Below are 25,030 nucleotides of genomic sequence, written 5' to 3' on the forward strand. Positions count from 1 at the left end.
AACCCGGACCCCGAGGCTTCGTACCACAGCGGCTCGTCGGCGTCCGGGTCGGAGTCGTCGCTGCTGGCGCAGGCGGCCATGCCGTCGTCACTCAGCAGCTCGGAGGGCCGGCTGGTCCGGTGGCACCGAGCCAGGACGCTCCGGTCCACGTTGAACACGCCTTCGTACAGCAGCTCGTACAGGATGGCTGCAACAGAACACAGAGCAGAGTGATGCAGAGTGATGCATCATGGTCCCCCAGCACCTCAAGGATGCAGATGGTGTTACGTTTGTATCAACACAGTCGTGCAACAAGGCAAACAGCTGCTTCTGATTAAAATACAACGAATTACACTTGTAAAGAGTAAAAGAATGTCATGTGACCCTCTGTAGTTTAAGTAGACAAAGGTCTCGGTCACATTTGAGTGAAATAATAATCTATTTCTATCAATGTCAGAGGATCTTTAATAAAAAAAAAAAAAAAATTATTATCACAGACTGACGGACCCCTTGCAGTTACACCACGGACCACTAGGGGTCCGGGGACCCCTGGTTGAGAATCACCGGTCTATGGCAGTGGTCCCCAACCTTTTCTGAACCAGGACCCGTTTAATGTCTGACAATATTTTCACGGCCCAATCTAAAGGTGTAGCTGATAAAAACTAAATAAAATGACAAGATCGGCATTAAAAACGGTGGTATTTTCTCTATAGTAATAATAATAAATAATAATAATAATAAAACATCATTTTCGAAAAAATAAAATAATGGAAATTGTAATTACCTTTAATATGAGTATTTCTAGAAATGTGTTTTTATGTTTGTTTTCTCATTAATGTTATTTAAAGCCAGGCTTTTATTTATATATATTAAGGAGGCCGATATTTAGTGCTTTTATTTTGAAGGCGTCTCGCCGAGACCTCGTAAACATCCGGCGCTTTGGACTTTAACGGTAAAAGTTTAACGGCAGTAGAAAGTGTGTCTGAAAGACTAAACGAGTGTCAGGAATGCTAAAGTGGAGCCTAACTGACAGAAAAAGCACCTGCTGATAAGGATTTGTTTTCTTTGCAAATTTTATGCGTATTTAAGTCCAGCTTGAGTTTGGTTGCCATGGTTACTCATGTATTGTGGTTAACGGTAGCTGTTATTACTGACCGAGCAGCTGCGTCGGTCTGTATTTAAGTCAAATGAAACTTATATGAATGTAGAAAGACTAGGGCTGGGCGATATGGACCAAAAGTCATATCTCAATATTTTCTAGCTGAATGGCGATACTCGATATATATCGATATTTTTTCTGTGACATAATTGGGGTTTCCCCCAAAGCATTATAGCATAGCATCTCTGTTAGCTTCAGCAAACCCTTAAAAAAAGTCAGTTTTAATACAAAGCTTCGTGCCAAATGTCACACAGGTTCCTTTATTAACAGAGGTCTGCACAATATCAAAATGTATAAAACAAATGAAATAAAAATAAACTGCCTGCATATATAGAATAAAAATGCATCTTGAATAAAATAAAACAAATATCCCTTTCCTGCATAACAATTAAATTAAAATACACTGTGCAATTAATACAATGTAGACAGTAACAGGCAGACTTTTCCACTGAGGTTGACAGTTGTGCAAATAACTAAACATTTGTGCAAATCTCAAATAAAACATTCAAGTCAATTTGTCACAAAATAAGCTATATCAAAATCATAAAAAAAAAAAAAAAAAAAATTTTTTTTTTTTTTTAAATAATCGATATAAAGACATTGTCTCGTACCATATCGCGTTTGAAAATATATAGATATATATTAAAATCTCGATATATCGCCCAGCCCTAAGAAAGACTAACTATTTTATTTTATTTTACTCCTTTATAGCTCTTATAGTGTGTTTGCAGTGTATTTACATCCAAGGAATAAAAACATTGTGAACCATCAGTATGAGAGTCAACATCATCAGTCGGGGATTCTACAGAAATGATTTTTTCCTTCTATGCGGCCCGGGGACTGGAGAACACTGGTCTAGGGCACATTCTATAAATTGCAGTTCTATGCTGATGGGATTATGGGCATCATACGTACACTGACAGAGGGCGGCGTTCTTCAGGCGGTCGATGGGATACACGCTGTCGTAGTGGTTTCCATTCAGGAAACACAGCTGCACCTGAAAGGAGACGAGGAGCAGAGCCGTTAGGATTTTTATTCCATTAGATTTGACCAGAGCTGGTAGAGGAGCCAAATATTTTACTCAAGTAAAAGTACTGTTACTTCAGAATAATATGACTCAAGTAGAAGTAAAAAGTAGTCATCCAAATAATTACTTGAATAAAAGTAAAAAAGTACTTGGTGAAAAAACTACTCAAGTACTGAGTAACTGTTGAGTAACGTCTGATTTATTTTTTTAACACAACCATTCAAACAGACAAAAGCACAAAAGAATCATCTTCAGGCAAATTAAATAAATAAAATACATTAAAATTAATAAAAAATAAAAATAGCTTAAATTAAAATAATCTTAAAGTAAATTCAAATACATTAATAAATAATAAAATAAATAAAATAACAGAATAAAAAAATAAATTAAGCACAAGTATCACAAAATTTCCAGCCTTTGTACTTTTCTTTTTTAACCAGAACTAGAACAAGCCCATGAACTCATAGAAACTCTGTGTGTGTTTGAGTCTGTGTAAATGTGACAAAACATGCAAAAACAAACATTTCTCCCAAAGAATCACCCAGTGATGTCATGAGATTGACGCGTACGTGGATAAAAGGGATAAAAGAAAAGTAACAGCTCAACGTAGCCTAATGTAGCGGAGTAAGAGTAACAGTTTCTCCTTCACAAATCTACTCAAGTAAAAGTAAAACGTATAGTGATTCAAAACTACTCCTAAAAGTACAACATTTCCCAAACCTTACTCAAGTAAATGTAACGCAGTATATATATATATATATATATATATATATATATATATATATATATATATAAATACATACATATAGTTTTTTGTATAGAAATTAAATTAATTTTGATTATAATGAAAGAGTTTAGGGGGTAGGATTTAATACGTTTTTACTTCTTCCTGCTCCTTTTCGAGCATGTTAATTATGATTGATGCATGTTTTTATTAATATTTTTGTTTATTTTGTTTTCTCATTTAAATGTATTTATTATAGTTTTGTTTTATATTCACTACTGTTTAATGTTCGAAATAAAATTTCAATTCAATCATTCAGTGCGTTTACGTGGGAAGTTTAAATCCTCTTTAATTCAGAATTAAAATTAAATCCATGTAAATACCTAATTCCGAATGAAAATTCCGAAGTAATTCCGTAAGTATTCCAATTTAAAATCCCAATAGAATAATTCTGCTATCATGTATCCACTCATTCCTCTTTAAATTAATTCCGGTCTTTCTTTCTGCTCGTTCCCTCGCCCGTCTGTCTCCATGATCTTATATTCCGCGCTGGGCTGGTTTTCAAAACAAAGTTTCAAGATGCAGCACGCAGTAAACGCTGGTCAAGAGCAGAGACCATTTATTTAATAAATATCTTGGAGGACCTGGAAATAATTAAAAGAACGGATGGAAACAGGAAACATAGAAATGGTGATCTTTTCAAAGTTGTAGCGGTCTTGGTTCTGGACCGAGCTGCTGTTTTTAAATCTCATCTTAAAACTAATTTTTGTTAAATAGCATTTAACTCACCATGATTGTTTTATTTTATTTGTGTTTTCCGGTTGTTGTTTTTAAAGTGTTACGTGGAGATAAACGTGCGTCGGTGCCGTCGGCCTCACCTTGTCCTGGAAGTTGTTGTCCGTGATGTTGACCGGAGGTTTTCCAGCTTCCTGAAAGATCAGAAAATCCCTCCTGCAGAAAAGCAACGACAGACACACAGTGAGACGTGGGAACGAGTCCCCACCGAGTCCCCACCGAGTCTCCCCCTAGTCCCCACCGAGTCTCCCCCTAGTCCCCACCGAGTCTCCCCCTAGTCTCCACCGAGTCTCCCCTAGTCCCCACCGAGTCTCCCCCTAGTCCCCACCGAGTCACTCCCTAGTCTCCCCCGAGTCTCCCCCTAGTCCCCACCGAGTCTCCCCTAGTCCCCACCGAGTCCCCACCGAGTCCCCACGAGTCTCCCCCTAGTCCCCACCGAGTCCCCACCGAGTCTCCCCCTAGTCCCCACCGAGTCTCCCCCTAGTCCCCACCGAGTCACTCCCTAGTCTCCCCCGAGTCTCCCCCTAGTCCCCACCGAGTCTCCCCCTAGTCCCCACCGAGTCTCCCCCGAGTCCCCACCGAGTCCCCGCCGAGTCTCCCCCTAGTCCCCACCGAGTCTCCCCCTAGTCCCCACCGAGTCTCCCCCTAGTCCCCACCGAGTCTCCCCCTAGTCCCCACCGAGTCTCCCCCTAGTCCCCACCGAGTCACTCCCTAGTCCCCACCGAGTCACTCCCTAGTCCTCACCGAGTCACTCCCTAGTCCTCACCGAGTCTCCCCTAGTCCCCACCGAGTCTCTCCCTAGTCTCCCCTAGTCCCCACCGAGTCTCCCCCTAGTCCCCACCGAGTCTCTCCCTAGTCTCCCCTAGTCCCCACCGAGTCTCCCCCTAGTCCCCACCGAGTCTCTCCCTAGTCTCCCCTAGTCCCCACCGAGTCTCCCCTAGTCCCCACCGAGTCTCCCCTAGTCCCCACCGAGTCTCCCCCTGGTCCCCACCGAGTCTCCCCCTGGTCCCCACCGAGTCTCCCCCTAGTCCCCACCGAGTCCCCCCCGAGTCTCCCCTAGTCCCCCCCCCCCCCCCCCCGAGTCTCCCCCGAGTCTCCCCCTAGTCCCCACCGAGTCTCCCCCTAGTCCCCACCGAGTCTCCCCCTAGTCTCCCCCGAGTCCCCACCGAGTCTCCCCCTAGTCCCCACCGAGTCTCCCCCGAGTCCCCACCGAGTCTCCCCCTAGTCTCCCCCGAGTCCCCACCGAGTCTCCCCCTAGTCTCCACCGAGTCTCTCCCTAGTCCCCACCGAGTCTCCCCTAGTCCCCACCGAGTCTCCCCCTAGTCCCCACCGAGTCTCCCCCTAGTCCCCACCGAGTCTCCCCCTAGTCCCCACCGAGTCCCCCCCTAGTCCCCACCGAGTCTCCCCCTAGTCCCCACCGAGTCACTCCCTAGTCCCCACCGAGTCTCCCCCTAGTCCCCACCGAGTCTCCCCTAGTCCCCACCGAGTCTCCCCTAGTCCCCACCGAGTCTCCCCTAGTCCCCACCGAGTCTCCCCCTAGTCCCCACCGAGTCTCCCCTAGTCCCCACCGAGTCTCCCCTAGTCCCCACCGAGTCTCCCCCTAGTCCCCACCGAGTCTCCCCCTAGTCCCCACCGAGTCTCCCCGTAGTCCCCACCGAGTCTCCCCCTAGTCCCCACCGAGTCTCCCCCTAGTCTCCACCGAGTCTCCCCTAGTCCCCACCGAGTCACTCCCTAGTCCCCACCGAGTCTCCCCCGAGTCTCCCCCTAGTCCCCACCGAGTCTGCCCCTAGTCCCCACCGAGTCTGCCCCTAGTCTCCACCGAGTCTCCCCTAGTCCCCACCGAGTCTGCCCCTAGTCTCCACCGAGTCTCCCCTAGTCCCCACCGAGTCTCCCCCTAGTCCCCACCGAGTCTCCCCCTAGTCCCCACCGAGTCACTCCCTAGTCCCCACCGAGTCACTCCCTAGTCCCCACCGAGTCACTCCCTAGTCCCCACCGAGTCACTCCCTAGTCCCCACCGAGTCACTCCCTAGTCCCCACCGAGTCTCCCCCTAGTCCCCACCGAGTCTCCCCCTAGTCCCCACCGAGTCTCCCACCGAGTCTCCCCCTAGTCCCCACCGAGTCTCCCCCTAGTCCCCACCGAGTCTCCCCCTAGTCCCCACCGAGTCTCCCCCTAGTCCCCACCGAGTCTCCCCCTAGTCCCCACCGAGTCTCCCCCTAGTCCCCACCGAGTCTCCCCCGAGTCTCCCCCTAGTCCCCCCCGAGTCTCCCCCGAGTCTCCCCCTAGTCCCCACCGAGTCTCCCCCTAGTCCCCACCGAGTCTCCCCCTAGTCCCCACCGAGTCTCCCCCGAGTCTCCCCCTAGTCCCCCCCGAGTCTCCCCCTAGTCCCCACCGAGTCTCCCCCTAGTCCCCACCGAGTCTCCCCCTAGTCCCCACCGAGTCTCCCACCGAGTCTCCCCCTAGTCCCCACCGAGTCTCCCCCTAGTCCCCACCGAGTCCCCCCCTAGTCCCCACCGAGTCTCCCCCTAGTCCCCACCGAGTCTCCCCCTAGTCCCCACCGAGTCTCCCCCGAGTCTCCCCCTAGTCCCCCCCGAGTCCCCACCGAGTCTCCCCCTAGTCCCCACCGAGTCTCCCCCTAGTCCCCACCGAGTCTCCCCCTAGTCCCCACCGAGTCTCCCCCGAGTCTCCCCCTAGTCCCCCCTAGTCCCCACCGAGTCTCCCCCTAGTCCCCACCGAGTCTCCCCCTAGTCCCCACCGAGTCTCCCCCTAGTCCCCACCGAGTCTCCCCCTAGTCCCCACCGAGTCTCCCCCGAGTCCCCACCGAGTCTCCCCCGAGTCTCCCCCTAGTCCCCACCGAGTCTCCCCCTAGTCCCCACCGAGTCTCCCCCTAGTCCCCACCGAGTCTCCCCCTAGTCCCCACCGAGTCTCCCCCTAGTCCCCACTGAGTCTCCCCCTAGTCCCCACCGAGTCTCTCCCTAGTCCCCACCGAGTCTCCCCCTAGTCCCCACCGAGTCTCCCCCTAGTCCCCACCGAGTCTCCCCCTAGTGCCCACCGAGTCTCCCCTAGTCCCCACCGAGTCTCCCCCTAGTCCCCACCGAGTCTCCCCCTAGTCCCCACCGAGTCTCCCCCTAGTCTCCACCGTGTCTCCCCTAGTCCCCACCGAGTCTCCCCCTAGTCCCCACCGAGTCTCCCCCTAGTCCCCACCGAGTCTCCCCCTAGTCCCCACCGAGTCTCCCCCCAGTCCCCACCGAGTCTCCCCCCAGTCCCCACCGAGTCCCCCCCTAGTCCCCACCGAGTCCCCCCCTAGTCCCCACCGAGTCTCTCCCTAGTCCCCACCGAGTCTCTCCCTAGTCCCCACCGAGTCTCCCCCTAGTCTCCACCGAGTCTCCCCCTAGTCCCCACCGAGTCTCCCCCTAGTCCCCACCGAGTCACTCCCTAGTCCCCACCGAGTCTCCCCCTAGTCCCCACCGAGTCTCCCCCTAGTCCCCACCGAGTCTCCCCCTAGTCCCCACCGAGTCTCCCACCGAGTCTCCCCCTAGTCCCCACCGAGTCTCCCCCTAGTCCCCACCGAGTCTCCCCCTAGTCCCCACCGAGTCTCCCCCTAGTCCCCACCGAGTCCCCACCGAGTCTCCCCCTAGTCCCCACCGAGTCTCCCCCTAGTCCCCACCGAGTCTCCCCCTAGTCCCCACCGAGTCTCCCCCTAGTCCCCACCGAGCCTCCCCCGAGTCTCCCCCTAGTCCCCCCCGAGTCTCCCCCGAGTCTCCCCCTAGTCCCCACCGAGTCTCCCCCTAGTCCCCACCGAGTCTCCCCCTAGTCCCCACCGAGTCTCCCCCGAGTCTCCCCCTAGTCCCCCCCGAGTCTCCCCCTAGTCCCCACCGAGTCTCCCCCTAGTCCCCACCGAGTCTCCCCCTAGTCCCCACCGAGTCTCCCACCGAGTCTCCCCCTAGTCCCCACCGAGTCTCCCCCTAGTCCCCACCGAGTCCCCCCCTAGTCCCCACCGAGTCTCCCCCTAGTCCCCACCGAGTCTCCCCCGAGTCTCCCCCTAGTCCCCCCCGAGTCCCCACCGAGTCTCCCCCTAGTCCCCACCGAGTCTCCCCCTAGTCCCCACCGAGTCTCCCCCTAGTCCCCACCGAGTCTCCCCCGAGTCTCCCCCTAGTCCCCCCTAGTCCCCACCGAGTCTCCCCCTAGTCCCCACCGAGTCTCCCCCTAGTCCCCACCGAGTCTCCCCCTAGTCCCCACCGAGTCTCCCCCGAGTCTCCCCCTAGTCCCCACCGAGTCTCCCCCTAGTCCCCACCGAGTCTCCCCCTAGTCCCCACCGAGTCTCCCCCTAGTCCCCACCGAGTCTCCCCCTAGTCCCCACCGAGTCTCCCCCTAGTCCCCACCGAGTCTCCCCCTAGTCCCCACCGAGTCTCTCCCTAGTCCCCACCGAGTCTCCCCCTAGTCCCCACCGAGTCTCCCCCTAGTCCCCACCGAGTCTCCCCCTAGTGCCCACCGAGTCTCCCCTAGTCCCCACCGAGTCTCCCCTAGTCCCCACCGAGTCTCCCCCTAGTCTCCACCGAGTCTCCCCCTAGTCCCCACCGAGTCTCCCCCTAGTCCCCACCGAGTCTCCCCCTAGTCCCCACCGAGTCTCCCCTAGTCCCCACCGAGTCTCCCCCTAGTCCCCACCGAGTCTCCCCTAGTCCCCACCGAGTCTCCCCCAGTCCCCACCGAGTCTCCCCCTAGTCCCCACCGAGTCTCCCCTAGTCCCCACCGAGTCTCCCCCTAGTCCCCACCGAGTCTCCCCCTAGTCCCCACCGAGTCTCCCCCTAGTCCCCACCGAGTCTCCCCCTAGTCCCCACCGAGTCCCCCCCCGAGTCTCCCCCTAGTCCCCACCGAGTCTCCCCCTAGTGCCCCCCCCCCCCCCGAGTCTCCCCCTAGTGCCCCCCCCCCCCCCGAGTCTCCCCCTAGTCCCCACCGAGTCTCCCCCGAGTCCCCACCGAGTCTCCCCCTAGTCCCCACCGAGTCTCCCCCTAGTCCCCACCGAGTCTCCCCTAGTCCCCACCGAGTCTCCCCTAGTCCCCACCGAGTCTCCCCCGAGTCTCCCCCTAGTCCCCACCGAGTCTCCCCCTAGTCCCCCCCCCCCCCCGAGTCTCCCCCTAGTCCCCACCGAGTCTCCCCTAGTCCCCACCGAGTCTCCCCCTAGTCCCCAACGAGTCTCCCCCTAGTCCCCCCCCCCCCCCGAGTCTCCCCCTAGTCCCCACCGAGTCTCCCCCTAGCCCCCACCGAGTCTCCCCCTAGTCCCCACCGAGTCTCCCCCTAGTCCCCACCGAGTCTCCCCCTAGTCCCCACCGAGTCTCCCCCTAGTCCCCACCGAGTCTCCCCCTAGTCCCCACCGAGTCCCCCTCTAGTCCCCACCGAGTCTCCCCCTAGTCCCCACCGAGTCTCCATCGAGTCCCCACCTAGTCTCCCCCTAGTCCCCACCGAGTCTCTCCCTAGTCCCCACCGAGTCTCCATCGAGTCCCCACCGAGTCTCTCCCTAGTCCCACCGAGTCTCCCCCCAGTCCCCACCGAGTCTCCATCGAGTCTCCCCTAGTCCCCACCGAGTCTCCCCCTAGTCCCCACCGAGTCTCCCCCTAGTCCCCAACGAGTCTCCCCCTAGTCCCCCCCCCCCCCCCCCCCCGAGTCTCCCCCTAGTCCCCACCGAGTCTCCCCCTAGCCCCCACCGAGTCTCCCCCTAGTCCCCACCGAGTCTCCCCCTAGTCCCCACCGAGTCTCCCCCTAGTCCCCACCGAGTCTCCCCCTAGTCCCCACCGAGTCCCCCTCTAGTCCCCACCGAGTCTCCCCCTAGTCCCCACCGAGTTTCCCCCTAGTCCCCACCTAGTCTCCCCCTAGTCCCCACCTAGTCTCCCCCTAGTCCCCACCGAGTCTCCCCTAGTCCCCACCGAGTCTCCATCGAGTCCCCACCGAGTCTCTCCCTAGTCCCACCGAGTCTCCCCCTAGTCCCCACCGAGTCTCCATCGAGTCCCCACCGAGTCTCTCCCTAGTCCCACCGAGTCTCCCCTAGTCCCCACCGAGTCTCCATCGAGTCCCCACCTAGTCTCCCCCTAGTCCCCACCGAGTCTCTCCCTAGTCCCCACCGAGTCTCCATCGAGTCCCCACCGAGTCTCTCCCTAGTCCCACCGAGTCTCCCCCTAGTCCCCACCGAGTCACTCCCTAGTCCCCAACGAGTCTCCCCCTAGTCCCCAACGAGTCTCCCCCTAGTCCCCCCCCCCCCACCGAGTCTCCCCCCAGTCCCCACCGAGTCTCCCCCCAGTCCCCACCGAGTCTCCATCGAGTCCCCACCGAGTCTCCCCCTAGTCCCCACCGAGTCTCCCCCTAGTCCCCACCGAGTCTCCCCCTAGTCCCCACCGAGTCTCCCCCTAGTCCCCACCGAGTCCCCACCGAGTCTCCCCCTAGTCCCCACCGAGTCTCCCCCTAGTCCCCACCGAGTCTCCCCCTAGTCCCCACCGAGTCTCCCCCTAGTCCCCACCGAGTCCCCACCGAGTCTCCCCCTAGTCCCCACCGAGTCTCTCCCTAGTCCCACCGAGTCTCCCCCTAGTCCCCACCGAGTCTCCCCCTAGTCCCCACCGAGTCTCCCCTAGTCCCCACCGAGTCTCCCCCTAGTCACCACCGAGTCCCCACCGAGTCTCCCCCTAGTCCCCACCGAGTCTCCTCCTAGTCCCCACCGAGTCTCCCCCTAGTCCCCACCGAGTCCCCACCGAGTCTCCCCCTAGTCCCCACCGAGTCTCCCCAGAGTCACTCCCTAGGCCACGCCCCCCCCAGGTGTACGTCAGGTGGCTCCCACGTCTGAAGCCGTCGCCATGGAAACGCCGGAGACCTGGAGGTGTTTACCTACGTTTGATCCGCTCACCTACCTGTACATGACGGCCAGCGCGTTGATCTCCACCTCCCCCACCCACTGCTGCAGGAACCAGAGAACCGTTAGTTAAACCACCGACCAGTTCCCGCACCTTTTATCTAAAACACGACAACACGTGCGTTTACCTGCGGGTCCCGGAGCTTGGACAGGTACTCCTCGAAGTCTCCTTCAATAAACTGCAACAGACAGAACTAGATCAGTGAGGTGCAGACGCAGACGGGTGAGGTGCAGACGGGTGAGGTGCAGACGCAGACGGGTGAGGTGAAGACGCAGACGGGTGAGGCGAAGACGCAGACGGGTGAGGTGCAGACGCAGACGGGTGAGGTGCAGACGCAGACGGGTGAGGTGCAGACGGGTGAGGTGCAGACGCAGACGGGTGAGGTGCAGACGCAGACGGGTGAGGTGCAGACGGGTGAGGTGCAGACGCAGACGGGTGAGGTGCAGACGCAGGCGGGTGAGGTGAAGACGCAGACGGGTGAGGTGAAGACGCAGACGGGTGAGGTGAAGACGCAGACGGGTGAGGTGAAGACGCAGACGGGTGAGGTGCAGACGGGTGAGGTGCAGAGTAGACGGGTGAGGCGCAGACGCAGACAGGTGAGGCGCAGACGCAGACGGGTGAGGTGCAGACGCAGACGGGTGAGGTGCAGACGGGTGAGGTGCAGAGTAGACGGGTGAGGCGCAGACGCAGACAGGTGAGGTGCAGACGCAGACGGGTGAGGTGCAGACGCAGACGGGTGAGGTGCAGACGGGTGAGGTGCAGAGTAGACGGGTGAGGCGCAGACAGGTGAGGTGCAGACGCAGACGGGTGAGGTGCAGACGCAGACGGGTGAGGTGCAGACGGGTGAGGTGCAGAGTAGACGGGTGAGGTGCAGACGCAGACGGGTGAGGTGCAGACGGGTGAGGCGCAGACGCAGACGGGTGAGGCGCAGACGCAGACGGGTGAGGCGCAGACGCAGACGGGTGAGGCGCAGACGCAGACGGGTGAGGCGCAGACGCAGACGGGTGAGGCGCAGACGCAGACGGGTGAGGCGCAGACGCAGACGGGTGAGGCGCAGACGCAGACGGGTGAGGCGCAGACGCAGACGGGTGAGGCGCAGACGCAGACAGGTGAGGCGCAGACGCAGACAGGTGAGGTGCAGACGCAGACAGGTGAGGTGCACACTAGGAATGGGCGATATTTTACTGTTCACGATTTACCGTCATAAAAATTCCCCACGGTAAGAATTTGTCATCTCATGGTAAAAATGATAAATTCCCGTTGATGACGTTTTTGTGTAAAGCTGATTTATGGTTCTGCGTTAAATCGACGCACAATGTACGTGAAGGAAGGAAGGAAGGAAATGAGCCAGAAAGAAAGAAAGAAAGAAAGAAAGAAAGGAGCAAGAAAGAAAGAAAGAAAGAAAGGAGTTTAACTGGTATTTTTTTATCGTAATTTTTATTGTTATCGGGATAAATGCCAGAAATTATCGTGATACGTTTTTTAGTCCATACCGCCCATCCCTAGTAAACAGATATGGCATCTCTTTGAGCAGATCTCAAATAATTACAAGTCAACTATTGTACATTTTACAGATTTTGTGCCAGGAAAACTAACCTGTCTACTGTCAGGTTTCAGCACACAAGGTTTTCTGACAGCGAGAGGAGTCAGAGTTGATGTACAGTCAATTTGTCACAAAATAAGCTATATCGATATAAACGATATCGTCTCGTACTATATCGCGTTTGAAAATATATCGATATTAGGCCTGTGTTGAAAAGATCGACTCTCCGATTTTAAACCGATTCTCATATTAATTCCTAAAAATCGATTCATATGTCTAAAGATCGATTTAAAAAAAAAAAAAAATTGTTTTTTGGGTTGTTTTTTTTTCATCATTACAACTACAACTTTTTTGTTTATGCCCAAAAAAGGAATGTTTTGTTGGACACGAGAATAACTGGTGCCATGTTTTTGCCTTTAAATATGTTTAAAGGTGTGAAAACATTAAAGTTTTCAGTTATAATTGCATAAATTGTCTATATTTCTTTGCTTTATATACTGTCTTGGGGTTACATTTGCATAAATGTTAAAAACCAAATTCAAATAAAACCGATTTCATCCGTCTCTGTTTCCTCCCTGGATCTGTTTGATAATTCTGACTCACATGATGTTTCTGTTTCAGTTCTATCAGCATTCTGGGAGGTGATTGGTCCTTACAGCATCATTAGCTGCAATACTTGCTGTTGAATCTCAATATAATACTACTATTAATATGTTGCAGAACTACAGTCATATAATTCATGCAACAGCTCAAAAAAGTTTTAATAACACTAACCCAAATCAATATCGGAATCGAATCAAATCTTGATAATGGATTCTGAATCTTAAGAATCGGAATCGAATCGATTGCTGACATTTGAATCGATCCCCAGCCCTAATCAATATATATTAAAATCTCAATATATCGCCCAGCCCTGGTGCAGACGCAGACAGGTGAGTTACAGATGTAGATGGGTGAGGTGCAGATTTGCAGACGCAGACAGGTGACCAGGTTAAAAGGTTTTATTTATATTTCATATTTATTTATAGTTTGTACCTACCGCCTCGTAACTGTCTCTGTTCTGCTTCAGAAAGTCCACACACCTGGCTCGGACCTGGGTGTGCAGACTCTGGCAGTGCAGCACCTGGACGGGGTCAAAGGTCGACATTTGCATAACAAACCAGGAAGGAGAAAAAAAAACTTTACACAATCAACCTTTTTTAACCTTTCTGGATACATTTCCACTTTTACCTGCTCGGCCACAGCTCGGAACAGACACGATCCGTCTTTGGCGACCTTTTTCCGGTGCAGACCGATGGTTTTCAGGTAGTCGTCCATCGGTTTCTCCACGTTTTCCTCCATGCTAGCCGCTTAGCCGCAGCTCTCTGTCACAAACTGGGGGAAACAAGCGCTAAAAAGCGGCAGGATTTGCTAGGAAAACTGTCATCTGCGACCCTGGACGGGGCGCGGCTGCAACCCGCCTCGCACCTTTCGTTTCTCTGGAAGTCTCCGACCGGCAGAAAGTGAAACTTTAGCTCGCAGTTTTTTAGCCGCCGCGGCGCTAACGACACGCCCCCTGTCACTTCCGGTTGGTTGAGAAAATAAAAGCCCTCATAAGCGTAAAGGCTTTCAAGAATTTTTTTTGAAATTCAATATTATCAGTGGTGGACAGTAACGGAGTAAATTTACTTGAGTACTGTACTTAAAGGGAAAGTTCCGTTTTTTACAACCTGGACCTTATTTCTGGCATTTTTTATGGTCGTATACTCACCCAGGCAAGTTTGGTGTCATTTGGAGTCCTTCGGAAGATATTAGGGTTTTTTTTGCGAGCCGCTTCTCCATATAACGGTAGCGCATGGGGGCACAGCGGGACACAGACGATGCAGCGTCTAAATAACACATGATTGCCGCGAAACTCGTTCATTTATTTTATGAATCACTAGATCTGCTTCTGTGCATCTTCCAGGACCTGTTGTCTACATCCGGGTCTGTCTGTGTAACAAATAAATCCGTTTGTAAACAAGACCTCTGAACTCATGACGTCATCTCTGTGTGCGGATCCCAGACACAGCTCTGTGTACAGCTGGAGTTCGCTACTGGTAGTTTACTGTTAGTTATTTGAAACATGTCTGAATATTTGTCAAATTCTGAGGTTGTGGACGACGACTTTGAATATGATGGACGTCCTTACCGTTTTGAGCCGGAGTATACGGCTGAAGAGCTCACGGAACGGAGGACAGAGTGCGCGCACGGAGATGACGTCATGAGTTCAGAGGTCTTGTTTACAAACTGATTTATTTGTTACACACACAGCTCCGGATGTAGACAACAGGTCCTGGAAGCAGATCTAGTGATTCATAAAAGAAATGAACAAGTTTCGCGGCAATCATGTGTTATTTAGACGCTGCATCGTCTGTGTCCCGCGGTGCCCCCATGCGCTACCGTTATATGGAGAAGCGGCTCGCAAAAAACCCTAGTATCTTCCAAAGGACACCAAATGACACCAAACTTGCCTGGGTGAGTATACGACCATAAAAAATGCCAGAAATAAGGTCCAGGTTGTAAAAAACCGAACTTTCCCTTTAAGTTACTGTTGATATTATACTTCCTCATGGTTGACCAGAGGGCCTCATGCCAGACTCTGTCAAATGCCTTTTTAAAATCTTTGAAGAGATTTATGAAGTGGGAGACCACTTTATATAAAACAAGAAAAAACGTGTTTTTCATAATAGGTCCCCTTTAAACTTTTGTCTCTTCTCATCTTCATTTGTCTCAAGACTGTTGATTCAGCTTCATGATTGTGATTAATTGATTGTGTTTGTTCCCATTTAGTCATTGTCTGTTTATATCAAAGAAACAAAAGATTCAGTGGGATATCATAGGACTATCATGGGTAAAATTTGGTGCGTTGAAATCGTTGGATGCAGAACTGATTCAGGTTGGTAAATGTTGGCTCAAAATAACATTTAAGGTTCTGTGAGTCAGATATTTAATATTGTTGGTTAGTTTGTGTTTTCATCCGGAGAGCTTTTTTAAATTAATGCAAACATCCCTTTTCTCCTCAGGTTCTGTTGTCAGCCCTGGTGATGAGGAAACGGATGAAGGAATCTGTACATTTTACTCTTGCAGTCCTGAAAGCGTCCTTACAATTGTAAATACTTGTGATGAAAATCACTATTGTATTGGTAATGACATGTAAGTATGCTGACTGTGAACTAAAATCAAATGTTATTGAGCACAGATTCAGTGAGCATCTTAGGCTGCATCCCAATTGAACCCCTCGCCCTCGTTTTCTTCCCTAACCCTAACTTTTGCGCGTTACTGTGAAGGTATGGAGCCAAATCAGGGCCAAAAGTTTTGCTAATTTGAAAATAAAATTTGAACCTGAAAATTTTTTTTTACAGTTTCAGTTTTATTTTTTTCAGTATCAGATCTTTTTTTCAGTTTCAAATCTTTTTATTTCAGTTACAAATCTTTTTTTCAGTTTCAAATCTTTTTTTTTCAGTTTCACGTCTTTTTTTTTCAGTTTCACATCTTTTTTTTTCAGTTTCACTTCTTTTTTTTTCAGTTACAAATTTTTTTTTCAGGTTCAGACTTTTGGCCCGGATCTGGCGTGGGGGGCGTGGCATCAACTGAGAGGGGCGTGGCATCATGAGTGACAGCAGAACAGAGAAGGCGGGGGACGGTACTCAGTCATGTTGCCTTCAGGAATCGTAGGTTGCAGAAGTTATCAGTAGAAGTATGATTCAACACTGTATATTCACCATATTCACGTGATTGGCAGTGGAAAAAACTGATATTAGTGACACATTTCTGTTTGAAAGGCTGTTTTAGACTGTACTTGGCACCAATCGCAGTATAAAAGCAATAAACTATGCCAGACTGTACAGTTCAACAGCCACACTTTAAAGTTTGACATTTCCCACTTCCACATACTTCCTGTATTGTTCAATGTAATGATCAATGACATCTTTACAAATTTAGATGAATGCATCAAATCAGCGCTGTACGCAGATGATGGGCCATATGGATAAGGGGAAAAAATGTGTCAACAAGCAAGTCATGTTACATGATTTTTACAAATAAGCGCAAGATTGACATTGAGAAGCTAACACTATATGGTCAGCCGATGGAGAGGGTGAATGAGTTTAAATACCTGGGTCTATGGCTAGATCACAAATATACATGGAAAGCACACATTGAACATTTGGAAACTAAGTGCAAAAAGGTTATAAATCTACTACGGGCTGTGGCAGGCTGTGACTGGGGGGCAGATAAAAATTCATTAATTGACATATACAGGCAATTATGAGGTCAACAATAGACTATGGTTGTATAGTATATGGAGCAGCAGCAAATACATCATTACAAAAAGTAGACAGACTGCAGTATAGAGCATTGAGAATATGCATAGGAGCTATTAGGTCAACCCCCACTAACACAATATTAGTAGAAGCAGGAGAGATAGTGGACTTCTACTGACACTTACATACTGGGTAAGATTAAAAGGGAGTGGGGAAGAAAACCTTGCAACAATGACTACGTTTACATGCAGTCAAAATTCAGGTTATTGCCAATATTCGGGTTTTAAAAGGGTTATTGAGTGCATGTAAACGTAGTCAATGACAATAAAGGACTGTTGGGAATATTCTAAATTCCAGAGACATGGGTTTGGGTGGTCAAGGTATGAAATACTGAGAATATGGAATATGGAATGGAGATATTAGAGTTCACTAAGTACACACCGATGAGTAATATACCCCCTTGGCTCTTCCCAGAAGCAAAGATAGACATGAACCTACTGGAACAGAAAAAAGAATAGAGAATGAATGAAGTAGTAGTCAAAGCGAGTGTATACTTGAGAAATAGTTATTACAACTACCTGAAAATATGCACAGATGGGTCAAAAAATCAAAAGGGTCATGTGGGAATAGGTGTGTATATCCCTGAGTTCGATGTAAATATCTCCAAAAGATTATTTAATCAACTATCAGTATACACAGCAGAAATGGTGGCAGTCTTTATTGGGTTACAATGGGTGGAAGAGGTTAGTCCTGATAAGGTGGTGGTATGCACAGACTCAATAGCTGTATTGGAAAGTATACAATCAACAAAAACGTGCAGAGAAGACTTACTCATAGATATTTATCATAGTTTACTAAGAATACACAGATGTGGCATAGACGTACAGTTCTGTTGGGTACCAGCACATGAGGAAGTAACAGGGAATGAGGGTGCTGATAAATTAGCAAAAATGGCACTGCAAAAGGAAATAACAATACCAGTTCCACTAGGAAAAGGAGAAGGTAAAGCAGTAATAAAGAAGAAAGGAATGGAAATGGCAGAAAAGGTGGGAGGAAGATAAGAAAGGACAGGGATATCACAAAATACAGAAGTCTGTCATAACAAAGAATTATACAGAAAGGAACATAAGGGAGGAAATAGTCATAACAAGACTCAGACTAGACCACACAGGATTAAATGGCACTTTGTATGTTATGGGAAAAAGGGGCAGTGATAAATGTGAGAACTGTGGAGTAAAAGAAAACAGTGAACATATTCTAATGTATTGCAACAGATGAAATAGAAAGAGAAAGGCTACAGGAAAAAGTCAGAGAGGCAGAACCAGAGTGGAATTAAAGGGAGATACTGGGAACAGAGGGAGAGGGGGTTGGAATCACCAGAAAGGCACTAATTCATTTCTTAAAAGCAATGGTGGACAGTAACGGAGTAAATTTACTTGAGTACTGTACTTAAGTACATATCCAGAGGATTTGTACTTTACTTGAGTATTAGATTTCTTTGGTACTTATTACTCTTACTTGAATACATTTCCAAGACAAATATTTGTACTTTTACTCAAGTAAATTTCTAGGAAGGCTGAAAAGTACTCGTTACTTTCAGGTCTGCTCTTTTTTCTTCTTCCCTAAAATCCTATTGGACACAAGCTGTTTTTGTCAAAGGAGGAGACCTATCACAGTGCACGCTCTCCACTGGGATGTACGTAAAGCGGAAATACGTCAAGCCTCCTCAAAACGATACCGCCAAAGTAGCCTGCGTTTGTCAAGACAGAGCCGCAACAAGTCAAGACAGAGCCGCAACAATGGCTACGCCTGCATCAGGAGAAGAAAGACAACCCGCTGAGTCGTCTGAGTCTGATAATGAGCCGGACTCGGAGCAGGGACTTTCACAAAATCCTTGGCCGTATCTTAACTCAATGTTTGTGTTCGACAGAGTAAAAAACGAGGACACAGACAAACCACAGACATTTATTTTCAAATGTTTATTGTGTCTGCCGAAGCAGAACTACCTCTCTGCTTCAACAACCCAACATCAAATTCTCAGAAACAAGAGTTAAAAGATCCTTAAATTAATTTAGAAAAAATATAGTAATTTACTGTTGTGGAAAATAAGAAATTTACTCTTACTCTTACTTTTACTTAAAGTTAATTTAAAAGCATTTACTTTTGGATACTTAAGTACCTTTAAAAGCAAGTACTTTTCTACTCTTACTCGAGTAATATTTTGACTGAGCTACTTTTACTTGTAACGGAGTAAATTTTGACCAGTTTTTGTACTCTTACTCAAGTACTGGGGTCGAGTACTCTGTCCACCTCTGCTTAAAAGACACTAGGCTGATAAATAGAATTTAAAACAGGCTAAATGAAATGATTTTACACACTCTTGTACAGTAGGTGGCGGTATGAACTTTAAAGTTGTTTGTGATCCGTCAATAAAACAGAGAAGAAGAAGAAGAACTTACACCTCAGTTATACCGATTTTATTAATGGGTTATACATTTTATACAGTTTAAATACAGTATACAGTGTATAATTTCTACAAGATCTCTGCTTCCACATACTACGATACTATTTCAGTATTGTTTGCGATGTCGTCCGTTCCGCCAGGACAAGCCGCGGGCCCCAGCACTCAGGTAAGAAATGTTACTTTTTCAATAGATGCTCTGGGGAAATATCTTAAAAATTATAATGATGTAAGTTATAATATATTATATATATATATATATATATATATATATATATATATATATATATATATATATATATATATATATATATATGGCATCCGTATTAATGGTGCCATCGGTTTGAACAAGTTCTCTTGTCTGACTTATGTCACACTTGGCAATAAAGCTTTTTCTGATTCTGAAAGCTGGAGATTAAGCATAGGGCTAGTGTAGCTACACCGGTTCAACAAAGGCCACGATTCAAATTGATGTCATGATTTTCGTTCTTTTATTCTCCTTTTCCTCCGCAAAATCATAGAACACCGTGAAAACGTTTGCGCCTCTTGAGCGCAGTGTAATTATTCTCATCCTGTGTCGCGCCTTCCTGCCTCCATTGTCTGTGGTCCCGCGTTTTTCTATTGACCCCCAATCCCTCAGTTGACCCTCACGACAGACCAGGGGAAGTGACCACACACCCTTTCAAAATAATATATCCTAAACTCTCTTATTAATCAATTTAAACACTTTATGAACTTGGATATATTTGTGTTTTTTATATCATGTAAAATGTTATAAAATGAATTCTATACAACGAACTGTCTCACAGACAGTTACAGCTAGCATTAACTAGCCTTATGTTATTAGCTAGTGGTTATGAGTTTTATACATTAGACATTATACAGCTCAGGTATTTGTCTCTAATGTGTATTGTCTTTGTTATTAATATCTGTGTTTGTTTGCCAGAATGTCGACCATAACTCGACAGTGGCTGCTGCTGCACAGAGCCTCATAAATGTGCTCACACAGAACCTGACTCAGGGACAGCAAGTACCAGAAAGGAAGCAGGAGCAGGGGTCTTCTGTTGAACAGGAGATGGCCAGGTTATATATTTTATGGAGTTTTATTTTCATGTTCATTTAAATGTAATTTGACTGTTTATGTTTAATATGTATATTTAATATCATGTTTTAAACAAATATAGGATTTTTTTTTAATTATGCAGATCTTTCCCTGGGTTTTTTACGAGGAAAAGCCAAATTGGAAAAAGAAAGAATCAGGGTCTGAACACATGTGGCACAGGACCTAGAAAAGCCTGGAGGCCTTTTAGCTTCTATGTGTACCTTTTGAATATCGATTCAGAGATGACCCCAACCTCCCCTGAAGAATTTGAACTTGCTCAGGCCGGACTTGGAAAACGCTATCTGAACTTGTCCAAGGATGTGAGCCATGAAGAGGTATTGCATAAAGGAAAACACATTAGTTACAAATTGCACCTAAGTGTTTATATTTGAAGCATCCCACTTTATCTTTGTATTAGTCTTTTCTTTAAACATGTAGACATCACCTAGTCCACCATCACCTATGTTACTGTTTCCTTAGTTCTTCACACTCCTAAAACATGAGTATCCCAAGATGCAGGAGGTGACAGGAGGATGGCTACTGTACAAGGCTACAGGTGTAGAAAACTTGTAATATAACATCCATTGTAATGCACTGCTTTTCAAATAACTTGCCCAAACAAACACAACTGAAATTGTCTAAACAATGTTGCATTTACAGGTGGTCAGGGTAAAAGGAGACTGACGATGATTCCTCCTGATTCAGATGGCTACACTGGGACCCTGATCCGCAGTGTCACGGGGACAGGGAAAAGCACCCTCTATATTGTCCCTTTACAACATGCATTTGACATGACTCCGTTACCTCCAGATTCCATCGAGTTTCAAAGTATGCCAAAGGCACAATGCCAAACTTGCAAAGTTAATTTTCCATTGCAGATTTTGGCCCTTCATGTCCAGGAGTGCATGGAGTCGGCAGCAGGGAATATTGAGGTAAATGCGGCTATGACATATATGTGATGTTGCATTGTGCTAGTACAATTTATTTTAGATTTTGATTGTTGTTCATTGAGTTATTGCAGAATATGTGTGGGTCATTTGTAATATTTTAGACATGTCCAGAGGTCCAGATAGTGTCTGTGACAGCTCCTCCTGTGCACTGTGACAGAGACATCTGTTGAAGAGGTACAGTACTTAATGTTATTGTATGCACTGTGAAATGCCTACATTTTTTTAATGGGACAGTTGTTAATATTCAAACTGTTTTATCTCCATCAGAAGGTTCCGTGTCCTATCTGCTTCGTGAACTTCACACCTCAGTTCTTGGAGTTCCATGCTAGCGCATGTGGAGAAAGGTATTTGAGATGGTTTATGTTAATTTTAAATGTATATGTTACTTATAGTACTTATTTTTTTATATTAGTACCAAAACATGTCTCCGTTTTACTTTTTAGAAAGGAAGATCTTGAGATGCCCGAGACATCTGCCATGATCCAGGACAATGTGGAGGAGCAGCTCAAAAGGTAAGTACTCTTTCATTCTATAAGGATCTCTACAGAGCTTTTGTAGTCAACATTAGTAGTTTTCATCCGTTAATTTTGAGTTTTGTTTGGCAGTGTTGATGATGTATTGGATACCATTTGTCAAAGAATTGATGTTGAGAAAGAGTTCACAATCCAAATCTCAAGAACGAACATTTTGGAGAGAGGCCTTCTGCAGTGGCAACGTCAAAAGAAAAAATCACCCACTTCTACTCTGAAAGTGACCTTCTTTGGGGAGGCAGGAGTGGACACAGGTGCTCTCCGAAAAGAATTTCTCACAGGTAAAACAAAAACAAATATATTTACATTCTCATGTTGACTCTTAAGCCCCTTATAAATATAAAGTGGGTGAAAAACAGAGTTCATATAAACAGTTTTTTGAATGATGTCCTGTACTTTGGTTAAAAGGGCAGCCAACCCAAGATTTATGAAGAAAATTTACACTTTTATCATTAATATATCCACTTATCGAAGGACATCTGTCTTGAGTTGTGTGTTATGCTGTTAATCGTTGTACTATTTCTATAATGTAGGCCTTCTTAAAAAAAATGTAATATAACCCCATTCATTTAGAGTAGTGGCAGTCTAAGACAACCAAATAAGATAACCCCAACTAAAACTATCTGGATGGCTACATAGAAATATGGTTAGACAAAACAAAACAAAAATATACATATTATTGTTTTGTGTATGTGCAAAACTATTTTGTGTATAGAAATGGTGGCAGGAATTGAGGGTCGTTTCTTTGAGGGACCACAGCATCAGAAGAGCCCACGATACTCTCTGACTGACTTTGACAGTGGCCTCTACAGGTGTGTTTATTTTTATGCAAGTAAGGACAAATTGTTCCTTTTTGGTAAATGTTTTCTAACATATGTAATACATTAATGCTCAATTTGTGTAAATAGGACTGTTGGAGAGATTCTGGCTGTTAGTTTGGCTCAAGGTGGCCCGGCTCCTGCCTTTTTCAGCCCATGGACTTACGGTTACCTCTGCACTGGGCAGATAAACCCGACAGATATTAACATTGATGCAGTGGCAGATGTCCAGTTGCGAGAATTAATAGAGCAGGTATGACCCTATATGATGGAAATGCTGAGTTAATGAAAAAAAGCATTCCTTGTCAAATGATGTTATGTTTACATGGAATATTGCAAAGATGTTCTTCCTGTTTTTTTTCCAATTGTCAGGTTAAGTTGTCGACTGAGCATTCAATTGGAGGCCTATCTGACGAAATCTTAAATTGCGGATATACTGGAGCCATCTCCGTTCAAAACAAGGAGTCCATTATTCGGTATGCTAGAACACGTATTTCTGTTTGTATAGGAAAATATAATGCATGAGTAAGGTTTTGTAGGAATTTTTCTCTTTTCCACTATTGTAGTGCCATCATACTCCACGCAGTGCTGAGGTTGCAGCCTATGTTGGAACAACTAAGGGAAGGCCTGCGGCTGTATGACCTTCTCTCACTGATCAGGCAGTACCCAGATATCTGCCAGCCCTTGTTTGTTCCCGGGGAAGATGTAAAAGTGAGCAAAACAAGAGTGACCGTTTATTATTATGAACAAGACACACTTACTTGCTATGAACTTTCATAAATAAAGGGTGACATAATTTACATCTTGATTTTATCTCATCAGGTCAATGCAGAGTTTGTCATGGCATCCATTCTTCCTCAACTAAGTGACAAAGGGACGACCAGGCATCAGGTTGAGCTAGAGATGATAAACTTTGTTCAGGACTTTCTTTATGAAGTTGAAGGTAAAAATAGTTTTTGATTTCCTGCATTTCATAAATTCAGATGCTGACATAGAGTGTTTTCGTGACGAAAGATTTAAGTTTATGACTGCTTGTAGTCTTTAAAAATAACCAGCTACCACCTGTAGTTATACTGGTATTGAACAGGTTAAACTTTTATTCTCCTTGAAAAAATCTTGATGATTGTAATTGTAAAGGTATTATTTGCCAGGATACTTTGTCTTTTAAAATGATAGTCCAGCATCTCTCAGCTTTTTTGGGCTGAGCAAGGCCATAATCACAATAAGCATACATTTAGACAGTGATGGAAGACATATTCAGATCTTTGACTAAAGTAGCAATACCACAGTGTAAAAATGCTTTGTTACAAGTAAAAAGTCCTGCACTCAAAATTTTAAGTCAAAGTACAAAATTATTAGCATCAAAATATACTTAAAGTAGCAAAAGTAAAAGTAGTCATTGTGCAGAATGGCTCATATCATGTTATTGGACGATAATTATTGATGCATTAATGTGTTCATCACTTTAGTGTTGCAGCTGGGAAAGGTGGAGCTAATTTTAATTACTTTATATACTGCTGGGAAGCTTAACCTATACAAATATAATTAGCTGATTTATTAAATTTGCAAAGTAACTAAAGCTGTCAAATGTAAGTACCTCTACTTGAGTAAATGTACTTTATTACATTACACAACTGCATATAGATGATACATACTGTAAAAATAAACTTCTAGTTCTTAATTAAAATTTTAACAAAGAAAAATCTGTCTCCAGTCTACGTAGAAAGGCGTATTGCTAATAATAAAACACATCATGCAATTTAAAAACCATTGTGCTTGGCTGAGATAGTCAATTATCTCCAAACCTCATGAAATCACACATTTGAATTATTTTTAGGACCAGGAGCTGCTTTGTGGCTTAGAGTACCTCTCTCTGATTCACTTCTTTAAATTCAAGAACTGCATACTGTCACATAACACTTTTTTTTTTTTTTTTCTAATCTATTTGCTTCATAGATGAAGATCAGGAGCATATGACAGACAAAGATGGTCCACATCCCATCACACCTGCAAGGTTTCTGCAGTGGATCACAGGCCAAGGTCACATCCCACTTCTTCCCTCAGAAAAGAAGGACTTCTGCGTACTAATCAAATTCAACCATGACTGCAGTGCAGACTTTGGCCATCACAGTGTCTGTTACCCTGTTGTGTCAGCATGTGCCAAGACTATTGTGCTACCTGTGAGACATATGAGGTCCTATGACCAATTCAAAAAGGTTCTCACAGAGGCTTTTCATCTAGGCCAAGAATTTAGCAATGTTTAGCACCCACTGCTACTATTCTGTCCTCACAGTTCGTTTCAGCTAGTTCAACTAGAAAGATAGCTAACTTTCAACATTCTGAAGAAAAGGAGGGGCTGAAGAAATTATTTTGTTTGGAGGATTTCTTCTCTTTTGGTCCTCAGTTTTATTTCTTGTATTTCTCTCCAGTTCAATCAGTAATTTTTTTTTGTAAGACTGCAAACAAATAAAGATAAACATTACTACAAATAATGTCTGTTATATCTGGATGCTTTTCACACAAACATATTTACATAGTAAAATGGCAACAAACATAAGCAGTAATAACATTAATATCACTTTTTCTAACGCTATTACTTAACTATTAAACTATTAAACAGATAAATAAAGCCAGCTAAATCGGCTGTGACAGACTAACTGGCGTCCTCTGGTGGACAAATAAAAACAGTGCGCTGCCACGATAAAAGTGACAAACTACGTTAAGAAATAACATCCAAACTTGAACTGTAAGTAAGAGTGTACACT

General features: G+C 46.8%; 1 protein-coding gene across 1 annotated transcript in view; it reads right to left on the reverse strand.

Annotated features, from left to right (window-relative positions):
• otud4 (OTU deubiquitinase 4) overlaps positions 1 to 13,670 on the reverse strand; it is a 49,267-nt gene extending 35,597 nt beyond the window's left edge. Inside the window, exons 1-7 of the mRNA XM_061710815.1 lie at positions 13,352 to 13,670; positions 13,161 to 13,244; positions 10,706 to 10,756; positions 10,576 to 10,622; positions 3,768 to 3,840; positions 2,054 to 2,135; positions 25 to 187 (exon numbers count right to left, since the gene is read on the reverse strand). Coding sequence (XP_061566799.1) covers positions 25 to 187; positions 2,054 to 2,135; positions 3,768 to 3,840; positions 10,576 to 10,622; positions 10,706 to 10,756; positions 13,161 to 13,244; positions 13,352 to 13,462 — 611 coding nt within the window. The 5' untranslated portion in view covers positions 13,463 to 13,670. The remainder of the gene's footprint in view (positions 1 to 24; positions 188 to 2,053; positions 2,136 to 3,767; positions 3,841 to 10,575; positions 10,623 to 10,705; positions 10,757 to 13,160; positions 13,245 to 13,351) is intronic.
• Between the last annotated feature and the right edge of the window lie 11,360 nt (positions 13,671 to 25,030).

The sequence above is a fragment of the Cololabis saira genome, chromosome 20 (genome assembly GCF_033807715.1).
Source record: "Cololabis saira isolate AMF1-May2022 chromosome 20, fColSai1.1, whole genome shotgun sequence".
NCBI classification, from domain to species: domain Eukaryota; kingdom Metazoa; phylum Chordata; class Actinopteri; order Beloniformes; family Belonidae; genus Cololabis; species Cololabis saira.